This window comes from Perca fluviatilis, chromosome 21 (assembly GCF_010015445.1).
Source record: "Perca fluviatilis chromosome 21, GENO_Pfluv_1.0, whole genome shotgun sequence".
Taxonomy (NCBI): domain Eukaryota; kingdom Metazoa; phylum Chordata; class Actinopteri; order Perciformes; family Percidae; genus Perca; species Perca fluviatilis.
In genome coordinates this window covers 11,667,494-11,688,269 of record NC_053132.1, presented here as the reverse complement: position 1 = coordinate 11,688,269, position 20,776 = coordinate 11,667,494, and the positions used below count along the sequence as shown (strand labels likewise).

General features: G+C 44.3%; 1 protein-coding gene across 7 annotated transcripts in view; it reads right to left on the bottom strand.

The window, feature by feature from the left end:
* ctbp2l (C-terminal binding protein 2, like) overlaps positions 1–20,776 on the bottom strand; it is a 97,803-nt gene that overhangs the window by 30,174 nt on the left and 46,853 nt on the right. For 2 of the 7 annotated variants that reach the window (XM_039787266.1, XM_039787267.1), the window contains exon 1: positions 12,372–14,160. The exons of 3 other annotated variants lie outside the window; for them this stretch is intronic. In XM_039787266.1, the coding sequence (XP_039643200.1) occupies positions 12,372–14,160 (1,789 nt within the window). Of the gene's footprint in view, positions 1–9,800; positions 9,901–12,371; positions 14,161–18,494; positions 18,571–20,776 lie in introns of those variants that run through there. 2 more of the 7 variants (XM_039787271.1, XM_039787272.1) reach the window with 2 other exon arrangements.

Genomic DNA, 20,776 nt, shown 5'->3' with positions numbered 1-20,776 from the left:
CTAGGGGAAAATCTGTTTATTCCAATCTGCTCCTATTAGAAAATCTGGGTATTTTTCTTCATAAAAAAGTATAAATATGTTTAAAAATGTATGAGCCTTAAAACCCGTACACTACAACAGATCCAGGTATTATCGGCAAAGGACTCACAAAGCTATTTTATTTTTAGATGCATTTTTCTTTTAAAGGCATAATAATAAATTTTTCAAATTCAGAGTTAAAGAATTCAGAGTTCAGAGTCTACACTCCCATCTCTCTTCTGCTGCAGGACTTCTTAAAGCCCTGACCTGTAGCACAGTGAGACATCAAAAGCAGCAGTCATGCTTTGGGAGACCCAACAAATGGCCCGAGCCTCCTTACAGCCCATATGGATTTACCTTTTAGAGGGAGCCCTCTTCATTGACCAGCCTAATTATACTGTAAGCGTCCTTTTCCTGTAAGCACTGGAACTTGGCTGCTGAGAGGATGCTGGATGTAGAAGGCATGTTAAATCCCCCTAAAGCACTTAAGGGGATTTTAAGAAAGCGAATGGTAGAACGAGCCAACCTGCCGCTTGGAGATGAGGCTTCAGCTGACCACATTATGACAAGAGGTTCAGGGGTCCATTTCAGATGCTGGACTCGGGTCAGCAGGGGGTTCTGCTCAGAAGCAGTTGAACCTTAGAGAATACCCACTGATAGCTTTTATAGTTTGCTTGCTTTTTATGCTTTTCCATTCTTAACTATGTTGTGGTGTATTTTTTTTCCTCCTTTTTCCTTAAAGATTATTTTTTGGGGGCTTTTTCCTTTATTTGAAAGTGGATAGACATGAAAGGGGGAGAGAGTTGGGGGATGACACACAGCAAAGGGCAGCTGGTCAGATTTGAACCCTACGCCGCTGCAGGACTCAGCCAACATTGGTCGAACGCTCTTACTGGGGGAGCTAGAGGCCGCCCCTACCACTTTTTTTTTTTTTAACTTAATGGACCTTTTTCACAGCAGACATTTTGACTTTTCAGAGTAGGAAAAGCACAGCTGAAATTGACAACCTTAACAATGGCTCAGTTCCATCAAGTGTCCCAGGAAGCTATTTCAGTGAATCGGCATGCACACTACCAGGGCCTCTCCTAAGTGGAATGCAGCCATCAGTAATGGTTTTGAATACACCTGTGCTTTTCCTACTATGACATGTCAACATGTCTGCCCTGAAAAAGGTCTATATCAAGAGTATGTGCCATCGTATAGGCTAATGTTCCAGTAATTAAAGGGTCAGTTCACCCAAATTACAAAACACATTATGTTTTCAATTACCTCTAGTGGTATCTGAATATGCATAGTTTTGCATTCTGGTATGATTTGTTTAGGCAGATCTGAACACAGTAATTATACTCTGCACAACCGCACAAACAAAACAAGCTCTGGAGCGGCTCGTTTGTGATCAGACTCAACTACAGTACAAGGAATACTGTGCAAGTTCTAGCTAAACTTTACCAATTCATCTACTGATTCTAAACAGAGCAAATTAAACTATAGGTTTGAAAATGACCCTAGATAGTAACTGGGCAACTCTTTCCTACAGACAACAAGCTCTTTACCCACTCTACACCTAATGTGCACAGTGAATTAATAATGTAATATAATCTGAGCCAAATGCCATACTATATTTGTTCACTCAACAACTTAGTTTAGGAGCTTAACCAAATATCAAGCATCCAACCAAATATCAGGAGAGCCGCTCTTCTAAAAACACAGTCACTGTAAAACATAGTTACAAACTGGTTTATCCTTTTGCTCCATAAAAACATCCACAAGTCCTCTGAGATTAAGTTACACTTCTTTGGGGGGATTTGGGAGTAAGATGGCTGATCTTCAATAGACTGGACATTCTTGGTGTGACAATAAGCAGCAGTAGTAGTAGTAGTGTAGTTTTTGGTTACGCAAGTCTAATTTCCCAACGGTGAATATTTATTTAGGAGGCCCAGGTTTATCCACCGAGAGGCACCTGCCGTGGCAGCAGCACCCAGGGTAAATAACCCCCAGGCATGTATGCAGACACACACACACACACACACACACACACACACACACACACACACACACACACACACACACACACACACACACACACACACACACACACACACACACACACACACACACACACACACACACACACACACACACAAGCCCCTAGCAGCAGTCCAGATAACAACCCTGAGTCAACACTGCCACTCTGCTTTTGTTTTCTCTGCCTCCCCTCCTCTCTTCCCCTCCCACGTTCCAATCCCTGCAGAACCGCAAGGACCAGGGCTGAAAAGATGTGGGGATGAAAGACAGTGAGATAGTGAAAGAGAAAGCGAGAGAGAGGAGGGCTAAATTACAGCATGGGAATGCAAATGAGTGAATTTTATTTGGGGGAAGCCAAGGAGGGCAAGCAGGCTTTATTTTCCAGGCAGGAATGGTCCCCCTGTGGCCTCTGGATCAGTTGCAGCAACAACGAAGGGAAGAAAAACGAACATTCTCACTCTGCTTTTTTACTTGGGGAGGAATAAAAAAAGAAATATAACAAATACAAAACCCACAACACTCAGAGGCTAGTGCAGTCATAAAATAAAATGATATTTTGCTATGCTTTCACGCTGCTGCCGCTGCCTCCTCCTCCCATCCCTACTTCACTCCCTCCCGCCTGTTCCTCCCTCCGCTCTGCCCAAAGCAGAGACACACATAAGTTGCTGAAATATGGGCACAAATCACAGCCTGACCAAAGACACCACTGCCACCAGCCCCACCTCCCCCATCTGGAAAAACCCAGTGAGAAAGTGAGCGTATGCAAGAGGGAAAGGGACGAGGACGGAGGAAGCAGGGTGAACCAGCTGCAGGTGGTCTCCAGATGTGGTGGCTCTGGGGACGGGCCACTCTGGCGCTGTTAAGGGCGGCTAAGAGCTCCCCCTTTCCCCTTTTCCTTCCATCGCTTCTCCTCCACTCTCAGTGACAGGAGCCATCTGGCCTGGCAGAGAGAGTGGAGACGCAGCAGAGAGTCCCACCCTCCCAAGTGTGGCCCCTGCGTGCCATTCAGCAGAGTGCACGAGTAAATAAAATGCATGCACACACACATACACACACACAATAGCTCCCACTTGCGGCCCCCAAAGCTGTCACATGGCTATTAACCCATCGAAGCTGCAGCCCAGCTGTGCTCCATTACGATAAATACACCAGGGTCGCGGGGTCTTGTCAACCAGGAGTCAGCCATAAGATACTATGAGGTGTCCATTTACAGCCTTTTAAAGCTCACTTTGCTAAAGAGTTACAGCCATTTTCATCATCATTACCCCCCTTTCGCTTCATCTCCTACACCCTCTGGAAGAAAGTCCCACCCACCTCTTCATCCACGTCGCTCCACCATGGCAGATGATATTTCACACTTCCTCTGGCAGAGCAGACCCCTTCCCCACCACCCGCCATATCCCCAAACCCACTGTAACTGGAGTTAGCGTTATGGTCACGCGATACGACACCTGGAACACACGACACCTCCGAGCTCCAACACCGCCGCCCCACTTCCTGTATGTATTTCACTTAAGCTAAAGCACCATCAACTGCCAGTAACAGGATGTTCTCAAACATGCGAAAAACGAATGCAGAGCCTCAAAACCATTTCCTGGAAGACAAATCATTTGACTTGTTTTATTCCTCGGAAAATAAAATTCCCCACCCTCTCCAATTGTCAGTCATTCCAACTCTGTTAAGATTACCTTTGGAAAAGGTTAGCCAGTTAAAGCCCTGGCTGCTTCCTGCAGGCACTTTTGGTCTTTGTACAGCTTGGGAATACTCTTAAAAGGATTCCTGAGTAATTGCTATGCTGCAGTAGAAATTGGGAATGGAGGAAAATGGACTGTAATGACTGAGAGGGTACAGGGGTAGTAGCAACATAATGACCAATGAGAGTGACGCAGGGTTAATGCTGCTCGGATATTATTGAACGAATAAAACACTCCACGTCCTATTAGCATGTACAACATACCAAACAGGGAAGGAGGGGCTCGCCCCTTGAGTAGTTTTTATTTATGGTATTTATTCATTATCTTAGCATCTGCACGCTGGCATAGAGGAGGCTTTTTAAGTCTCTGTCCTTTAGGGAAACGTCATTCAGCTTGCTTGTTAGATAAATAAAGACACTAATACCAGCAAAAGGTGGACACAGAAATATTTTAATTTGACTAAAATGTGCTAAAAAAAACAACAACACTCTGAACCTTGAAGGATTTTTCCTCCTTATCATCACTGCCCATTTTATATGCTCTCCCATAGGAGAGGTTTTGAGGGTCCCTGCTGTATTTGCTGGCTGCGGAGATGAATGAATGGCAACCAGAAGCATTGATTTGCAGTGTGGGCCGCAGATCAAACCACAGGACAAAAGACCAGGCAGGGGGACAATGGAGGAACACAGTGGGCCGCATGGGAAACTAATGACAACCGGTCGATCGGGATGACCACAACCGACCACAGGCGCACTCATTCCAGGAAGGCAACAGGCCTAAAAACACGCGACAAGAAAGGTTAGCGAATCAGCTGCAGCTACGCAACGAGGTAGCCCACTGTGGTGGTCAGAGGAGCGAGTTCTTTCAGGAGAAAAATATCCACAGGAACACAGATTACTGTTCTACCTTTTTATTCCTATTCTTTTCATCTGCTCTCTTTCTCAATCTTCATTCACTCCATTTCCCCCAACCCCTCCTTGCCGGCCACAGACCATGAAGAAAGTAAATATGTGTGCAAGGTAAAGCAATCGGTTAACCTTTGAAATACCCTGGCAATGAGATCTGCTGCTCTTTACTCTTTTCAGCTGCAAAAAAATAAAAAAAAAGAAGAAAAGAAAAAACACAAGGTTGGCCACCACTTCAGAGGGGATATTCAATATCCATGAGCTTTTTCATTTCACACTGATGAATAATTCAGGGTGACCTGCCCACCACTGAGTGAGAGAGAAAGAGGGGGTGGGAGACAAAAAAAAAGGGAGGACTGGGGAGGTGTGCAGAGGTAGTTGTCTTTTTTAGTGGATGCAGCTGTTGCCGTTCGACATGCACAAAACCAATCTCCTCCCCAGCTGCCGTGGAGAGAGGAATAATACGGCAGAATTGATGACAGATATTGGGGAGATTTTATCAAAGTGCTGCCATTCTTACAGCACGAGCAGTGAGGATGCATCGTTGCTATCCTGTAAACAACACAGCCACGGAATAGAGAGACGACATTACACGCGCACACACACGCGCGCACGCACACGCACGCACACGCACACACACACACACACCTCTTTTTGCCATAAGCACTTAGTAGGGACCTGAAATATAATTCTCACAAAAAAGGGACTGTTTGACTTTCAAGTTTGAATTCAGAACTACTTCAGTGTGTTTTTCGGCCATTTTCAAATCTTTGTTAGGATCCATTTAATCTTCAAATAAACACGTGGAACACAAAATGCTCTGTTAAAAAGTGCACTGAAACCGGAAAACTACTTTACCCATGTGTTAGACAAACTCGTAATGCTTTTGAAGACCAATTGACATCATTAACTAATAGCAGCACAGTAGATGGGAGAAAAACTAGGACCTAAGGCCCACTCGGACCCTGTGCAGAGGTCAGCTGCTACTATCCTGCACGCACACAAACACACACTCAAGCTGTCACAAGCAGAGGGAGACCAGCTGTTCCTCATTCGCTCGAAGGCTCCGTTCCCTCCACGGGTTGGCTGGCTTCGCAAAAACCATTAATCCCTCTGTGAACGCAACCGATGGTTTGGAAAGATCAACCATGAGAAAACAACAAGGGAGGGGTGGCGGGCAATATGGGGATGGGCCTCAACAACACTTTTTTCTTTCACTTATTTATTTTTTTTTTCTCCTGACAAAAAAACTACTGCAGTGGAAAAATAGATTTTCATGGCCATATTTCCCCGGGGACACAAACAATACAGAGGCCGGGTGGAGATGGAGCAGCAGATAGTTCATGTAACATTTACCAGGTTCTCGAGAAACTGGAGACACATGACAGAAGGACTGTGCACAGATAAGCGTTTAAGAATCTAGAGGTGAACAGCGGCCTTTAACAGTGCAGTCATCACAGGAGTATACAGTGCAGTGAGAAAATGCTTTTTCATTGTTTGGGGTTTGCACTTTTAAATTAAAGGCCGTTTTATGGTTCGGTGTCGAATCAATGTCGTACCCCCGCAGACCCCTCTGCGCCTACGCCGGACCCTATGCCGTAGCCTGACGTGCACCTCTCGAAAAATGTAACTACACGTCGCAGCGACGCACGTCACTCGGCCGTGGCGTGGTAGTGTTGCATTTCCCCTGACTCATTTCCTGGTTCTCCTTCTCCATAAACAACATGAAATCAAGGAGAAGGTGAACTTTCCTGCTACAGATTTCTCACCGTGGTCAGAAGGCACAGGGGAGACACTTTGTTTCTCTCACTATGACTCTAGAGTCGCTACTCGCTCCGGAGCTAATCGCCGTCATACTCTCATGGTGCGTTCCTTTTGTCCACCGAAGTCGATCTACGAGTCGTTTTCCGGAGTTACGTACCGGAAGTTGCAAAAAGAACGCCCCCGAGGTCGTATATACGACTCGTCAAGTCGTCTGAACTCAGAGGACCCCGAGATCACTTTCAAAGATGGCTACGTCGTGCATCACACGTAGTAAACACTGTGGTTTTCTACAATTTTAAGCACTTCTGTCTTTGTTGTAACCAAATGAAGAAGTCGTACACATATCGCTGTATACTGCTACCTATTAGGCATGTCGCTACAGTCTTATTAGGAGTTAAATACCGCCTAATTAGTTATTTTGTAGCTTGTGCAGCTGAAATTGGCTAGAGACGCTCGGTTGCTATATGACAACAATGGCCGAGTCTTGAGCAGAAAGCAGAGCAGTAGCCTACCCGCGGTTATTCGGGTTTTTCGACACGGATGTGACGTCACACTCGAGCTACTAGTCGCGATTCCAAGACAAAAAGAACGCACCATTACTTCTCCCTCGCTCTATCACCCACTCCCCACACACACACACACACACACACACACACACACACACACACACACACACACACACACACACACACACACACACACACACACACACACACACACACACACACACACACACACACACACACAGTATAAACATCAGGCCACTTACGTAGACTACGGCGAAAGCTCTGCTTGGAGCCTCCGCAGAACCATAAAACAAGCTTAAGCCATGACTGGTAGGTTAAAGTACTGACTTCCAACGTTTATTTGAAGGTGTAAACAGTCAGTGTACAACTCATAGCCCTTTTTACAGATATAAAACACACAATAAAACAGACCCGTAACATGCAGAGATTGCAAGTTTTTTTATGGGAATGAGTGTGCTTGACAGACCAAGACAGCTACATGATCTCATTCCAACTGATCATTAATTTATGCTGAAGTCAAAAAGCCCCTGGAACAAGGGCTCACTGGTATCTGTGGGTCAAAGACTTCAGAAAGTCATTGATGACGAAGATTTTGAGCAAATATTAAATGAAATGAGTTAATTCAAGTTTTTTGTTAACTTGTCTGATTAGTTTCTGTACCTTAAAAATAAGGAACCAATGAAGGCAAAGGGTTACAATTCCTACACTGTTCATCTGGCAAGTGGAAACACTCAACTTAAAGCTGAAAGTCAGCACTTTAACCTCACAGTCATTGTTTCATTTCAAATGCATTCATATATTCATTCATTCATGTGCTGCAGACCTGGCCTATATGACAAAATGTTACTCTTTAACTGCATTGTACATGTTTGAATAGGCATGGTTTGCATAGATAGAGTACATGCATACAACAATGCATACACGTGGTGTTGTGCGATATTAATACTAGAGCAGAGTTACACTGATTATTGTTATGCAGCTACATTCCCTGTAGTAGCTGACCGATGCCATGTGAGCTGAAACCTCTTGTCTGTCTCCACTCATTCATATCAAAGGGATTAGTGAGGATGACACAGACTCCCACAAACACGTGATGCCTGTATAGTAACATCCTCACGTAGAATCACATATCCATAGCACTCATACACACATACAAATACACACAGTTGGCCAGCAGGATTTCCCCACTCTAATTCTTGGGCTATTCCTAGAAAGGTAACTTAAGCCATTAGACCCTAACCTATTGCCGCATCAACAACAAGTAAGGAAGGGGACAATATACAGCACAGTCAGGAAGTATTAGGACAGTGATACATTTTTGTTGTGTTGCCTCTGTACTCAAGTACATTATAGTTGAAATAAAAAAAAATGACAGCTTTTCTACCAGGGTGTTTACATCCACGTAAGATAAACACTGTAGGGACTGCAGCCCTTTTGATACAAAAACACTTTATATATTTAATTAGCAGTCAATGACTCATGTCTGAAATCTATGACCCACTGACGGGCCTCAACCTATTGGTTGTTTACCTCAATCTGGTTTCTGCGAGTGAAACACATGATCAATTGGAATGAGGTCAGGAGACTAACTCTTCACCATAAAACCTCTTGGTTTTCTTGTCTTCATACTTATGATCATTCTCCTGCCTGCTGCATTGATCTAAAGTTGGGGGAACAATGAAAAGGCTTAGAAGGTAACAAGACTGTTCACCAAGTATGGACATCAACACCCTCAAACAGCCTTAAAGCTGTTTAATGTCAGATCCAAAAATAGAGTCAAAAACAATGACAATTATATCACTGTCCTAATACTGTCTGACCGCACTATATATGCACAGTAGATAGTGCTAGTCATAGGAAGAAAGAGACAGATAGAGGAAACTTAAGGTCTTGTCCCAATGTTATGCTGTCACATCCAGCCGGCCTCAGATGAAGACAAACACTTCCTGCTGCTGAGAGAGGGACATCTGTGGTCTGTGTATACTATGTGTAGTAAGAAAAGGGGGGCCGCAGCATTGTGTATCAAACGCACACACGTCTGTATATCAGAAGACAAAAAACTACTTTAGAGTTATGCATAAGAGGCAACACCGTAAGCACTACATCAAAGCACCCTCATAAAATCAAAAAGTAGAGTGGCTGCACAGGAAGACCGACACTACCCTGTGTCTAAAACAAACCCGTAATACAGGCGTATCCAGTTTAAGAAACACAGACACACAGGGGATGTTTCTTTCTGACTAGCCAGTGGAAAACCGGAGTGCACACTAAAATCAATGTCGGACACCTGAATAAAGCAGTTTAGCCAAGGACAGCTGAGAGCACATTAGGCATGCATCCTCGTGGATGTCCTTCCAAATACAGGCAGGGAAATTAAAATCACATTCAGGCTCCCATAGGAGCAATGCACCGGAAGGTTACATAACTGTCAGCTCCATCAGTGATGGCTTCCTGTCAAAAAGGGGGAAAAAGGGGATCTGCAATGTTTTGACTAACCTCCCAGGAAGAAAGAGAGAGAGAGAGAGAGAAGAGAACAGACTTATACAGGTGAACACGTCAACTGACACATCCCGTATGGCTACGAGAGGCTGTTGCCAAGTTCTGGTGTCTTTTCTGTGCGCTACAAGCCCTGCCCCCCAAACACACCACCGCCTGCTAATTCTCCAGCCTAGAAAAGTACAGCTGAAGATGTTCTGCGGATTAACTCCACAAGGAAACCACGTGCTGGCATTTGTGGACAACATGCAAGCATCCACCTTAGTTAATCTACTGAGCACGCACACAATTCAGGCTACTAGCCAACCACGTCTCTAACTAGCGGGTTGGCTATTCTGCTTCACGTGACATAAAAGTTAGGTTTTACCCACCTGCGTTGCTCTGCGGGATGCTACTGACAGACAACTCCATGGCCAATGTGAGTGCTGCAAGGCGCTCTCCTTCCTTTGGGTGGAAGGGAAATGTTGCAACTAAGCTTGACTTGACCGTTTAATGCCATTATTAACACTACTTATGGCTTTAGCCAACCAAGACAGCGTCCAGCGGAGAGGAGTACACAGGCAGGGCCCTCCCACCTGCACCTTTTACATAAATATTTTAAGGAGCTACTGATTTCACTGCAGCCGACATCTTTGCTTTCAAAACTCTGCTTTGAGAAGACTTTGACAATATAGAAATGTGGATGCCTCAGCGGCTATGTGTACATTTACACTTTGATGTAAGATGATAAAGAGAGATGACTGGTTTGTATCAGAAGAACAACCAATTTATTCAGAAGGTGCAAAAGGAATAATGTGTCAACTTTCATCAATATGCATGTTTGAACATAAAACACCATGCATGTCTTCAATGGTGTACTAAAGCCTTTGCAAAAAAAATGAGAAGCAATCTCTTGAGATGTGCACTGTACAAAGAGAGAGGGGAGGGGGGAGGGGGGGAAGAGTAGAGCGAAATGTTTTCATTAAGTGTCCTGCAACATCGTATTATTTTCACTCAATTTTCTCCTTCTCCAAACTGCACACAACTGCTCAAGAAAAAGAGTAACAAGTGCACAAAATAAATGTGCAACGTTGCATGCAGGGCTCCACTTTTCCCCTTTGCTTAAATGTGAAGATTATCTATCTCTGATTACCACCGAAACCTAGGTTGCATAGCAACACACAATTAAGAAGTATGCTTTTCGATCGGAGGCGAGGGCTGCCCATTATCAGATGGAGTTACTGAAGCAACAAATGTCAGCGACATGCAAATGAGTTTGTTGTGCTAAAAGTGTATTGGAGGGAGGAAGGGGGCTACCACTGTGGCCTTGGAAAGCAGTGTGTATTAGCATGAAGCTCAAAAAGGGACTTCCCACTCCCACCTCCCCCCACGCCCAACTCCTTCCCCCTCCTCTAAAACTCGCACCTCGCTTCTTATTTCCTTGACAACACATGAAGGGGCGCCACTTCATAAAAGTCATCACTCGGTGAGTGCAGCAGCCCGCAGACCCATTAAAAAGGCAGACAAGATACAAGGTTACGTGGCATAAAAGCAAGGTTAAAAGACCCTAAGCTCATCAGCTCTCATCGGCAGGAAAATATATAAACTTGTTAAAGGGAGAAATCAAGGCATTTATGTATCAAAATAAGCTGAAATGATGCCTTGCTCTCACGGTAAACTGAGCATAAAAAGCTGCCACAATACTTTATTAACCTTGTATGAGACAAACAGGTTCCACAAATAAATCAACATAATTATGGGTTCTGTGAGGCCACTGAGGATGAGCAATTAACATATTCACAGAAAGATGTGGTTTAAAAGAATACACCATTCATTGTAGAAAACAAACAAAAAGACAAGTCCGGATTTGCCATATTGTATGCAGCAGCATGGTTACAAGACCTTCAAAAGAGAAACATTTCTTTCTTACTGTCACTCAATAGAAATGTAAATCGACTCTAATGAATTGGTTTTAAAACAGCACATAGCAGAAGAACTTTACTTTCAAATAACTTCAGTTTGAGCAGGTAGAGAAAATGTAATTTTCATGTACCTACTGTCTGAGGTGAGAACAATTGAGTTTGTAAGTATAGCACACAAAGCAAATAAATGAAAGAATGTTTAGGTGGCACTACAATGCAACCAGAATTTCAAACTGACAACAAGGTGTCTATAAAAAAACTTGACCTATTATAGTCACAACTATACGTACATCCAGTTAGTGTAATTGGATTCGAGGGAGTTAAGCCCTGATTAGGTGAGAGTACAGTGTAAAATAGAACGACAGCAACTCTACATCAAGGAAACTTTTATATACAAGAAACAATTTTGAAATGTATGCAATATTTACTAACGCTGTCTTGTAAAAACAAAGACAGGGTTTATGAGTATATTAAGAGAACAGCTAGTAAACACTCTCCTGTATTTTAGTGTTTACATTGTACAAGAAACCTTGAAAAAGCAAGGCGGACCTATGTAACAACTCCTAAAACACGCTGTTGCTTCAAAAAGGATTCTGACCATTAAACTAAGTGAAAGAAAATGACAGAAACAATTTTGACCTCAATAACTGTGCAGCACACAAGAAATGTTTCAACTTGGTGATGAGACAGGATCCCCTCCGGCAAATGACACAACCCTGTTGCAATACTTGTATAAATAGTTGCGTAATTTAAAAAAAGACCTCTCAGAGCAAAGCTGCTTAACTTGTCAGATGCATCTTACATGCAAGTCTACTTCTCTGTTCAAAAAGACTGTCAGTCTGATTTTTTTGTAGTATGCCAAAAATCTATCTATTGTTTATAGAATTAAATCTCACTGTGCATTTAATCCATGACCAAACAAATCTGAATAAAAGATTTCCAAAACCTACAGAAAAAAATATAAATCAACAAGCAACAGCAACAAGGGCAGAGGAGAGAGGGTTTGAAGAAAGGACAGAGAAAGGAGAGGTTTGACATTACTTGTGTCAGGTGTGGTGACCATGGTTGAGACTATGACAGGTGGACCAGTGCGACGTCCTACCATCTTGCTGTTGTTAAGGTTTTGCACTTGGTGAGTGGAGGAAGAAGTTGCAGGAGCATTGGTACTCTCAGGGGCAGCATTGATCCCTTTCCGGAGAAGTTGGGGGCTGTGAAGTGGGCTTGGCGCTGCTACTGGCAATGGTGGGGGAAGGTTGGGGGCTCTCTTCATCAGCTCCATGGGGGAATAGGAGCCAGAGAAGGTTTTGGGCACTGCTCCAGGGGTGCCCGGGGCTGGTGGAGGCTGTTGTCCAAGAGCAGACATGGCAAGACCGGTATGGGCATTGTACATGGAGACGGGTCTTCCCTGAGTCACAGCACTACTATATCCTCCAGCGCTGAGCGGCAAAGCTCCAGCTGCCAGTTGCCGTGCTGCTTGGTAGGAAGTGGTCTCCAGGAGGTGCTGGGAGGGTGCGCTGCTGGGTCTTCTACCAAGAAACTCTCCCATCCTGGGGGACGCGTTCTGGATGGAGGTGGGAGGTTGCTGCATCAGGCTGGCGTCCATGGTCAAACCCTGGGGCTGCATGTAGACGTCATTGCGATAGCTAAAGCTATTGGATCGAGCACGCATAACTGTCCCGCTCTCCTTGCAACCAAGCGCCACCCGGGACAGAACGCGGGCCTGGGCCAAATTAGGGGCCACAGAGCGGACATCATGGTCCTCCATCATTCCTAGCATGGCAGTGGAATCAAAGCCATGTTGCAGCAGGAGAGTAATAGTGCTCTCGGCCAAGCCTTCAGCTCGCAGGAAAGCCAAGAAGGCAGGGTCCACCATCCTCTTGGGGTCTGCAGTGCTGGGATAGTGATGAGGCACGCTGGATGACATTCCAGCTGTGGCTGAGCTGGGATCATAGTTTTGGTCATAAGAAAACCTCTGGGAGGCTACAGCTCCATAAGCCCGGGGGAGAGCTCCGTCCATTCCCTGAGAAGCTGGGTCCACCCCTGAACAGGTGGCAGGTAGCCGGCGGGGGTCCAGGGACAAGCTGTTGAAATTGTTATACGCTTGGTGAGCAGAGAAAGACGGTGGCTCAGCAGAGTAAATAGGATGAGGGGGCTGATCCCCATAGACTGCAGGAGAGGAAAAGCGGCCACCAATACGGTGGATGTCCGGGATCATCTTAGATCCCAGAGTTTCCCTGTACAAACGGCTCAGCTCATGAACGGGAAGAGGAGGAGGCGGGGGAGGAGGTGCGGGAGTAGGTGTTGAAGCAGAGGGCAGCACGGAAGGTGTGGCTCTTGTCTGTCCTTGATCCCAGGTAGGCCTCACCCCCCCATTGCTAGGCCCATAATGCAAGGCTGATCTGGTGAGCAGGTGGTGGTTATCCCTATAAAACCCTGACTCTTCGGTTAGCTGACCAGGTAAGGTAGCGTCAGATAGGTAGTAATCCTGAGGTGGTGCAGAGGCACGGCCTGCCATCATTTGCCTGAGGTAGAGGCTGTTGCTTAGCTCGGGCACAGAGTTTTTCCTTAGTAGCTGCTGCCCTTGCCGGTCCTGATGGATCTGCCTGTACAGGGAGGGCTGGAAGTCTGGATCTGGTTTCTCACCGAGATCTAGGTGATGGTGAAACCCCACTCCAGCGTCTCCATCCAGTGCCAAAGAATTCCTATGACCAGCAACGGTGCCACAGTAGCGACAGCGACTTGCCGCCCTGTCGTTCTGACCTTCAGACCATTCTACACCACGCTGGCCCAGAGAGCCACCAAAATGCGACTGCTCACTTGAGTTAGGCATCAGTGAAGACAATAAAGCAGACCGCTATAAGCGGAAAATAGAGCCGGGTATTGTGTTTCAACTCTCCAATTACACTCACTCCCGATCAAAAGGGTGGAGTGGAGAGAAGAGGAGAAAAGGTGAAGCATGAGGTACCCTACCTGATCTGCAACTGTAGGGCCCCCACCCCCCCACCCCCCACTCCTAAGTCTGTGCTATCATGTAGCTCCCTGCTGGCAGCCTATCTAAATAATTCAGACCTGGAAACATTAGAAATCCATGGGGAGATAGGCAAAACATGACAAACACATAGAAAGAGTACACACACACACACACACACACACACACACACACACACACACACACACACACAACACACCTTTAGGGTGAGGCTCTGTTCCATTCTACAGCAGGGTTCATGCTTGTGCTGGGTGCCACGCTTACATTCCAAACTAAGACCGGGGTTAAAGAAATTGGGGTAGAAACACGTGCTGGACAATGCCAACAGAATGGAGGAGGGGACGAGACGTGCTAATCCAATGGGGTTGATGCACGCCATTGGCAGGGACAGTCCTCTCATCCACAGCGTTTGCCACAAGGGGATTAGCGTCAAACTAAAACCTGCTTAAATCCACTGCCCCCTCTGACATCACTTGAACCAGATAGTGTACACAGCCAGCACGCTGCTGAGGCCCCTGGATGTGTTCACGGAGTGTAAAGCTACAGTGTTTACGGTGCTTAGTGGTTACTGCTAACCCATTCGTTGGCAGCCGGCATTCCCCGGGTGTGAATGGATCTTTCCCGAGGGACTGCGGAGGTTGGGGACTGACACGCTTTCTGTAGTGTGTCCCTAGAGAGTGGGGGAGGGGGGTGATTGCAAAGCCTGGACACACAAGTACTACTGAGGGTCAGATTTAATCCAGTGGCTACTAGAAGGAGGCCAGGAGATGCTCCACTCGAACCATGGAGAATGCATAGCCTCCTCTACTGGGCAACTACAGATTCACATATGTGAATACACATAAACAAATACCCATACAGGCAAATGCATGCAAAGAGGAAACCTATGCAAGCATGCAATGTCTTTTTCTTGCCCCCATAAATTAGAATGTTTGCTTATTAAATTATTCAAAACATTTAGCAGACTTGCTCATTTTATTTAATTTATTTCAACTTATTATTTAAAATCAGCATGATTCAGGAAAAATATATCTTCAAAATTGCCATATAATACACAATAAGGCCATGCTATGCTTGCTTCAGAAGATTTTGATTCACAAATTAAATCAGCATGAACGGCACTGTTACCACTCAAGTTTGATTTCCCCTCACAGAGCTCGCACGTTGCTACTACATACACCAGATGTACAACAGAGCAGATGTGGCTTATCGGAGATGTTGCCACCTGAGAGATAACTGCCGGTGTTTACTTGCCATGACAAGAGCAATGTAAACAAAAACCAGCGGCAGGAGGAGAAGAAAAGGGAGCTTTGATAAGTGTGTGATGGGAAAAAAGCTGATAACACGGGAGGCTGCCAGCTTTGACTTCACCTTCTAGACAGACTGTGTGGGACAGGACAAGGCAGGAGGGGAGGGGGCTATGATTGGACTGCACTGGACTGTGACAACTAGATGGCTACCAGCCTGTTTCTATTCTGTGCTTTATTTCGGTTTGAAATAGGGAACATGGGTTTAAAGGAACAGTTTTTGTAGCAACTCGCAAGGGACATCTTCTGCCTGCTCCTGAAGCTGAGACACAGAGACAGCGTGACTGAGATGGGCTGAATGAGTAACAAGAGACTTCCTATAGTCACACTCATTATGTTGTGTGTGTGTGTGTATATATATATATATATATATATATATCTTTATTTTCATTTTAGAGCTTAAGTGATGCACTCATGACATCATATTACAAAATAAATAAGATCTCATTATGGAGCATCCGAATTGGAGAACATTAAGTAGGTAAAAACAAAAATAAATCAGAACAGTTTCATTTTTTCCTATGGCCCTAAACAGTCCAGTATGATGCACATCTGAAGGATGGTTTCTTTCATTAGAGGTAAAGCATACCTAGCAATTTCCTAGCAGTGATTTCTCAGTGCTGTCCTCCCAGGTCTGAGTCTCCCTGCGCTATTTTGTCGGCTGTAAAACACACCATTAATCACTGTGTTGTATCTCTCTACGGCGATCGCCGACAATAACTTCTTTTAATAAGCCCCGTCCAGGGCCGTGTGTCACTCAAATCCCCGCTTCCTGACAAAATATTAATAACAATAATAAACATCTCAAGTACGGTCAGGCCACTGTTGCTAAAACCGAAACAAGGATATGGCACATCATATCTCCTGACATGCAAATTGCTGCATTTCCCACTATTCATAACCGAGAGAAGCTGGGGTACCATTTTCATCTTGTCTGCATTATCTGATATGCCTCTCATGAGAGCTGCTCTATAATTAAGTGAGCATGCTATATTACACTCATCAAGCAACAGGGACCCTGTACTTGCTAGCATGAATAATACAATAGAAAAAAAAAAGAAACGAAACCCCAAAGTTACACAGTGGATATTTGGTGAAAAGCATAAAAGACCTCTAGGTACAATGTGTTGAACAGACGTCCAGCAACAGTCATGCCTTCGGAGCAATCTGGCCATCTTTCTAGGGCACAGGACGCTAACGGCGGGACTTGGCAGGCAGCTCAGGCAAAGATAGCTGCAGAATGATTTAGATAGCTGCGACTCTACAACTGCTGATCCATTAAACTTTCATGGGGACTTCATAAATTAAAACCATAACTGGAAGAACTTGAAAATTCTACTCAATTACTGTGATTGTACAGTATATTAAAGTTTTAACAAGCCCCTGGGCATTTTCTTGCTCTAACACAAGTTACTACGAAAGGGGTATGAAGGGACGAGGAAAAAAAAAAAAAACACATGGTAACAACTCTGGTTCGATGGCTTTCGGAGGGTTCACATCTGCTGTGTTAGCAAAAGTCCGTCCTCCGCCTCTTTACCACCTCGCATGTCTGCAGTGTATGACACAGCATGTCACACATTTGCATGGGTGGGAGGAACGTGGGGTTCGCTACTGCAAACCTTTAACAGCATGGCTAGACCTTTGGTAGACTTGGTGAGGTGCAACTGATTAGAGTTCTATCGTCCATTTTAACAGTTTGGTTTGTTCCCTCTTTGCCTCGTGTACAGCACCGCGCTCCGCCTGCCTATCATTATCAAGCCAGTGGCCCATACTGCATCACAGATGGGGCAGACAGAAGGGAGAGACGACAGCCAGCCCTTGCTTTTGGAGAAACGAGGAGTGTGAGGAGGGGGGGTGGGGGAGAGAGAGAGAGAGAGAGAGAGATGAAGAGAGAGAGAGAAGAAAGGATAGAACTGAAAATGTAATTTGCCTCCACGTCACTGATGAAAAAAGATATGGAGTGTAGTTAAATGACAGAACACTTTTGCAATATGTTCAACTAAGCTGTGGTTGTAAACAGAAATGTATTGGAGCGTACGGACATAATGAACTCTTAAAATCTAATATGGCATTCATCTTCTGTGGTGTTAAATGCATGCTTTACAAAAGGTCCTCACACTTTTTATTTTACAAAACCTGGAGACCATTGCATTCTTGTCTTGTTTTTCATTTAACAAAATAAGACCAACTCACGTTTAACATTGTCTTAACCCAAGCAGCTACAATATTCTAATAAAACTACAAATACTCTATCCGATCAAATAATAATAATGTAAAAAAAAGTCTGAATAATGGTTTGATCTCAGAACTCCACACGACATACTTTAATCCTTGATGCTACGGATGAATTGCAGGAGGTACTCGAAATGATTTAAGGTTTGATACCCAGCCTTTATTTTCACATGAGCACAAAGCATTAAACCGCCTCATTTGTGCTAGGTACAAAAACAAACAAATCCTACTCAAAGAGTAGACACACAAGGATGTGTTTTCGTCAAAGAATGGACACCTGACTGTTTATAAAACAAGCAAATATAATCATCACTAGAAAGAACAATTGGCTGCTGAGGTACTTTTGTTTTTGGTTCAGCAACTAATATGGATACATATTACATTCCTAACTATGTAACTAGAAAGTGGATAAAATGCTGATGTTGATTAAACATTATCGGACTAGATTAAAGCTCCTCTAATCTAACCCAGAGGGGAAAACAGTATTGCAATCTACAAGCAAAACAACAATCTAAAAAGAAAAAGAAAAAAAACAGATCAGGAGCACAACTGTCCTCCCTCCCAGCCACTCGGCCCAGTTACTGCAGAATGAAAAACATTTGTTCAGCTCAAATTAAGCTGAGAACATGAAAGGACCTGAGGCTGGGAGGAACACGGGCCGCGGCAGATCACTTCTCATCTCTTCAGATGACAGAAATGAATCTCTTCAACCCTGAGAGAGAGAGAGAGAGACACAACAAGAGAAAGAGTGAGAGAGAGAAGGCTCCTCTCTATTCCTCATAATGCTGAATTAAAGCTGATGCTTCCCAGCTGATTCTTTGATTGAGCTAACTAGCGGCTTTTGATATAAACAGTCACAACCAGCTCCCTGCCTCCTTATTTGCAGACAGGCCAGATTATGCTAAATACATATCAAGCACTTTAATGGCTTAATCAGCCTTGTCATCTAGCCACCGGGTTTCTTTAGATACTGCATTTCTGATCCCACTGCCACAAATGCTGATTTAAAACAGCCAGAATGAACAATTCCACCAATGGTACGATGTTAAAAAAACTAACAAGTTACACCTTGCATGGTGTTGGAAACTGTCTTGGACAACAATAGTTTTAGTTTTAGTGTCAGGAAAACAATAGAAACAAAGGCGAAGGCTCTGTTGGACAGTGCAGAGAGAGTGTGGTCTCAGCAGACGTTTTTGATAGAGAACGCTCCAGATTTTTGCTTGAAAGTGATTGAGGAGAGACAGCACGAATCATGGCTTCATCTGGTCTGTATCCATTTGCCAACTGCGGGCCTGGTTGAAGTGTGAACCTGGATTAAGATGAGTTACTCCCGACAGTAGCTAAATAAGCGTGTGAGGATTTTACCTGCATGTGAAACAAAAAGCAGAGCCTTGCTTCAAGTGTGTTTTCTGCTTGCACGGTGACAATCGCCATGGCAGCCTTATCACGCCGCCACATGCAATCAGTAGGACAACTTTGCCTGGTCATTGGCTCATGAACAAATCACAAATCACAAGCTGTTTTTTTTTTTTCTTCTTTATGCCCTCACAATGGCCGCCAGAGGACTGATTCACTGATCATGTATGATGGCCATCTGGAGAGTTAGAGAGAGAGAGAGTGAAAGTGTGTGTGTGTGTGTGTGTGTGTGTGTGTGTGTGTGTGTGTGTGTGTGAGAGAAGGAACGTCGGCAGGTACGCTCACCATGAAGTAGCTCTGCATGCATCACAGCAACACCTGTTACCGTCTTTCTGTGTGTCTCCTGTGGGCTTTGAGCTCGTGCCCAGCAGAGCAGACTAACTGTTGTTCCCCCAGGAATGACTAACTACTTCAGCTGTCTGATTCACACGAATGAAACAGCTGCATGTGGACTGCAACTCTAATCAGGAAGGACTTCCACCAATGAACGATCCACCTGTGATATGAAATATGACTGCTTTATTGAGTCGCCTTTATGAATGGGCAATTATTTAATATTATCCCTTACTGACTTTCAGTGGAATCCTATCGCCATGATATAATCTTGTCATGTTATTGTTTTACAAAATTCTGCCATGCAAATTACTTAATTTGTAATCAAAAACTAATATCATTTATGAAAAGACTGATACCACTCACATGGCTGTACCCTAAGTGTAAAGCTACTTTCAGCAGCTGGCTAACTTAGCTTAACATAAAGACTGGAAACAGGTGGGCACAGTTAGCCTAGCGCTGTCCAAAGGGAATGAAATCTGCCTACCATCACCTCTAAAACTCACTAAAACGTTAAACGTCTTGTTTTTTTAATCTGTAGAGTGTAAAAACGACAACTCAGCATTTTACACAGGGTTATGTAATAAATTATTTCTTGGCCAGGACCAGTAACTTCCTGAAGTCTCTGCTGGTTGCCTGGCAACTGGTCCTGCCCAAAAAATGGCCATAAGCTTTAGAGGTGGTGACAGGCTGATCTCTGGACAGAGCTAGCCTGGCTAAGCTAAGCCAACCAGCTGCCAATGGTTGCTACATATTCACCGTACAGACACGAAAGCAGTATCAATTTTCTCATTTAACTCTCAGCAAGAAAGCAAACAAGCTCATTAACAAATACGTAAAAATATTCTAAGTTGTTTAACACATTTACATTCTGCAATTACACACACGTTCTTCACTTTTTTAAGGTTTAAGGCTCTGTACCTTAGACTAAATTGGTTAAAGGGACAGTTCACCCCAAAATCAAAAATACATAGTTTTCCTCTTACCTGAGTGCTATTTATCAATCTAGATTGTTTTGGTGATAGTTGCCCAGTGTTGGAGATATCGGTCTAGAGACGTCTGCCTTCTCTCGAATATAATGGAACTAGAAAGCACTTGGCTTGTGTTGCTCAAAGCGCGAAAACAATACATTTAAAAAAACCTCAACAGCAATGTCCCAGAAACTGGGG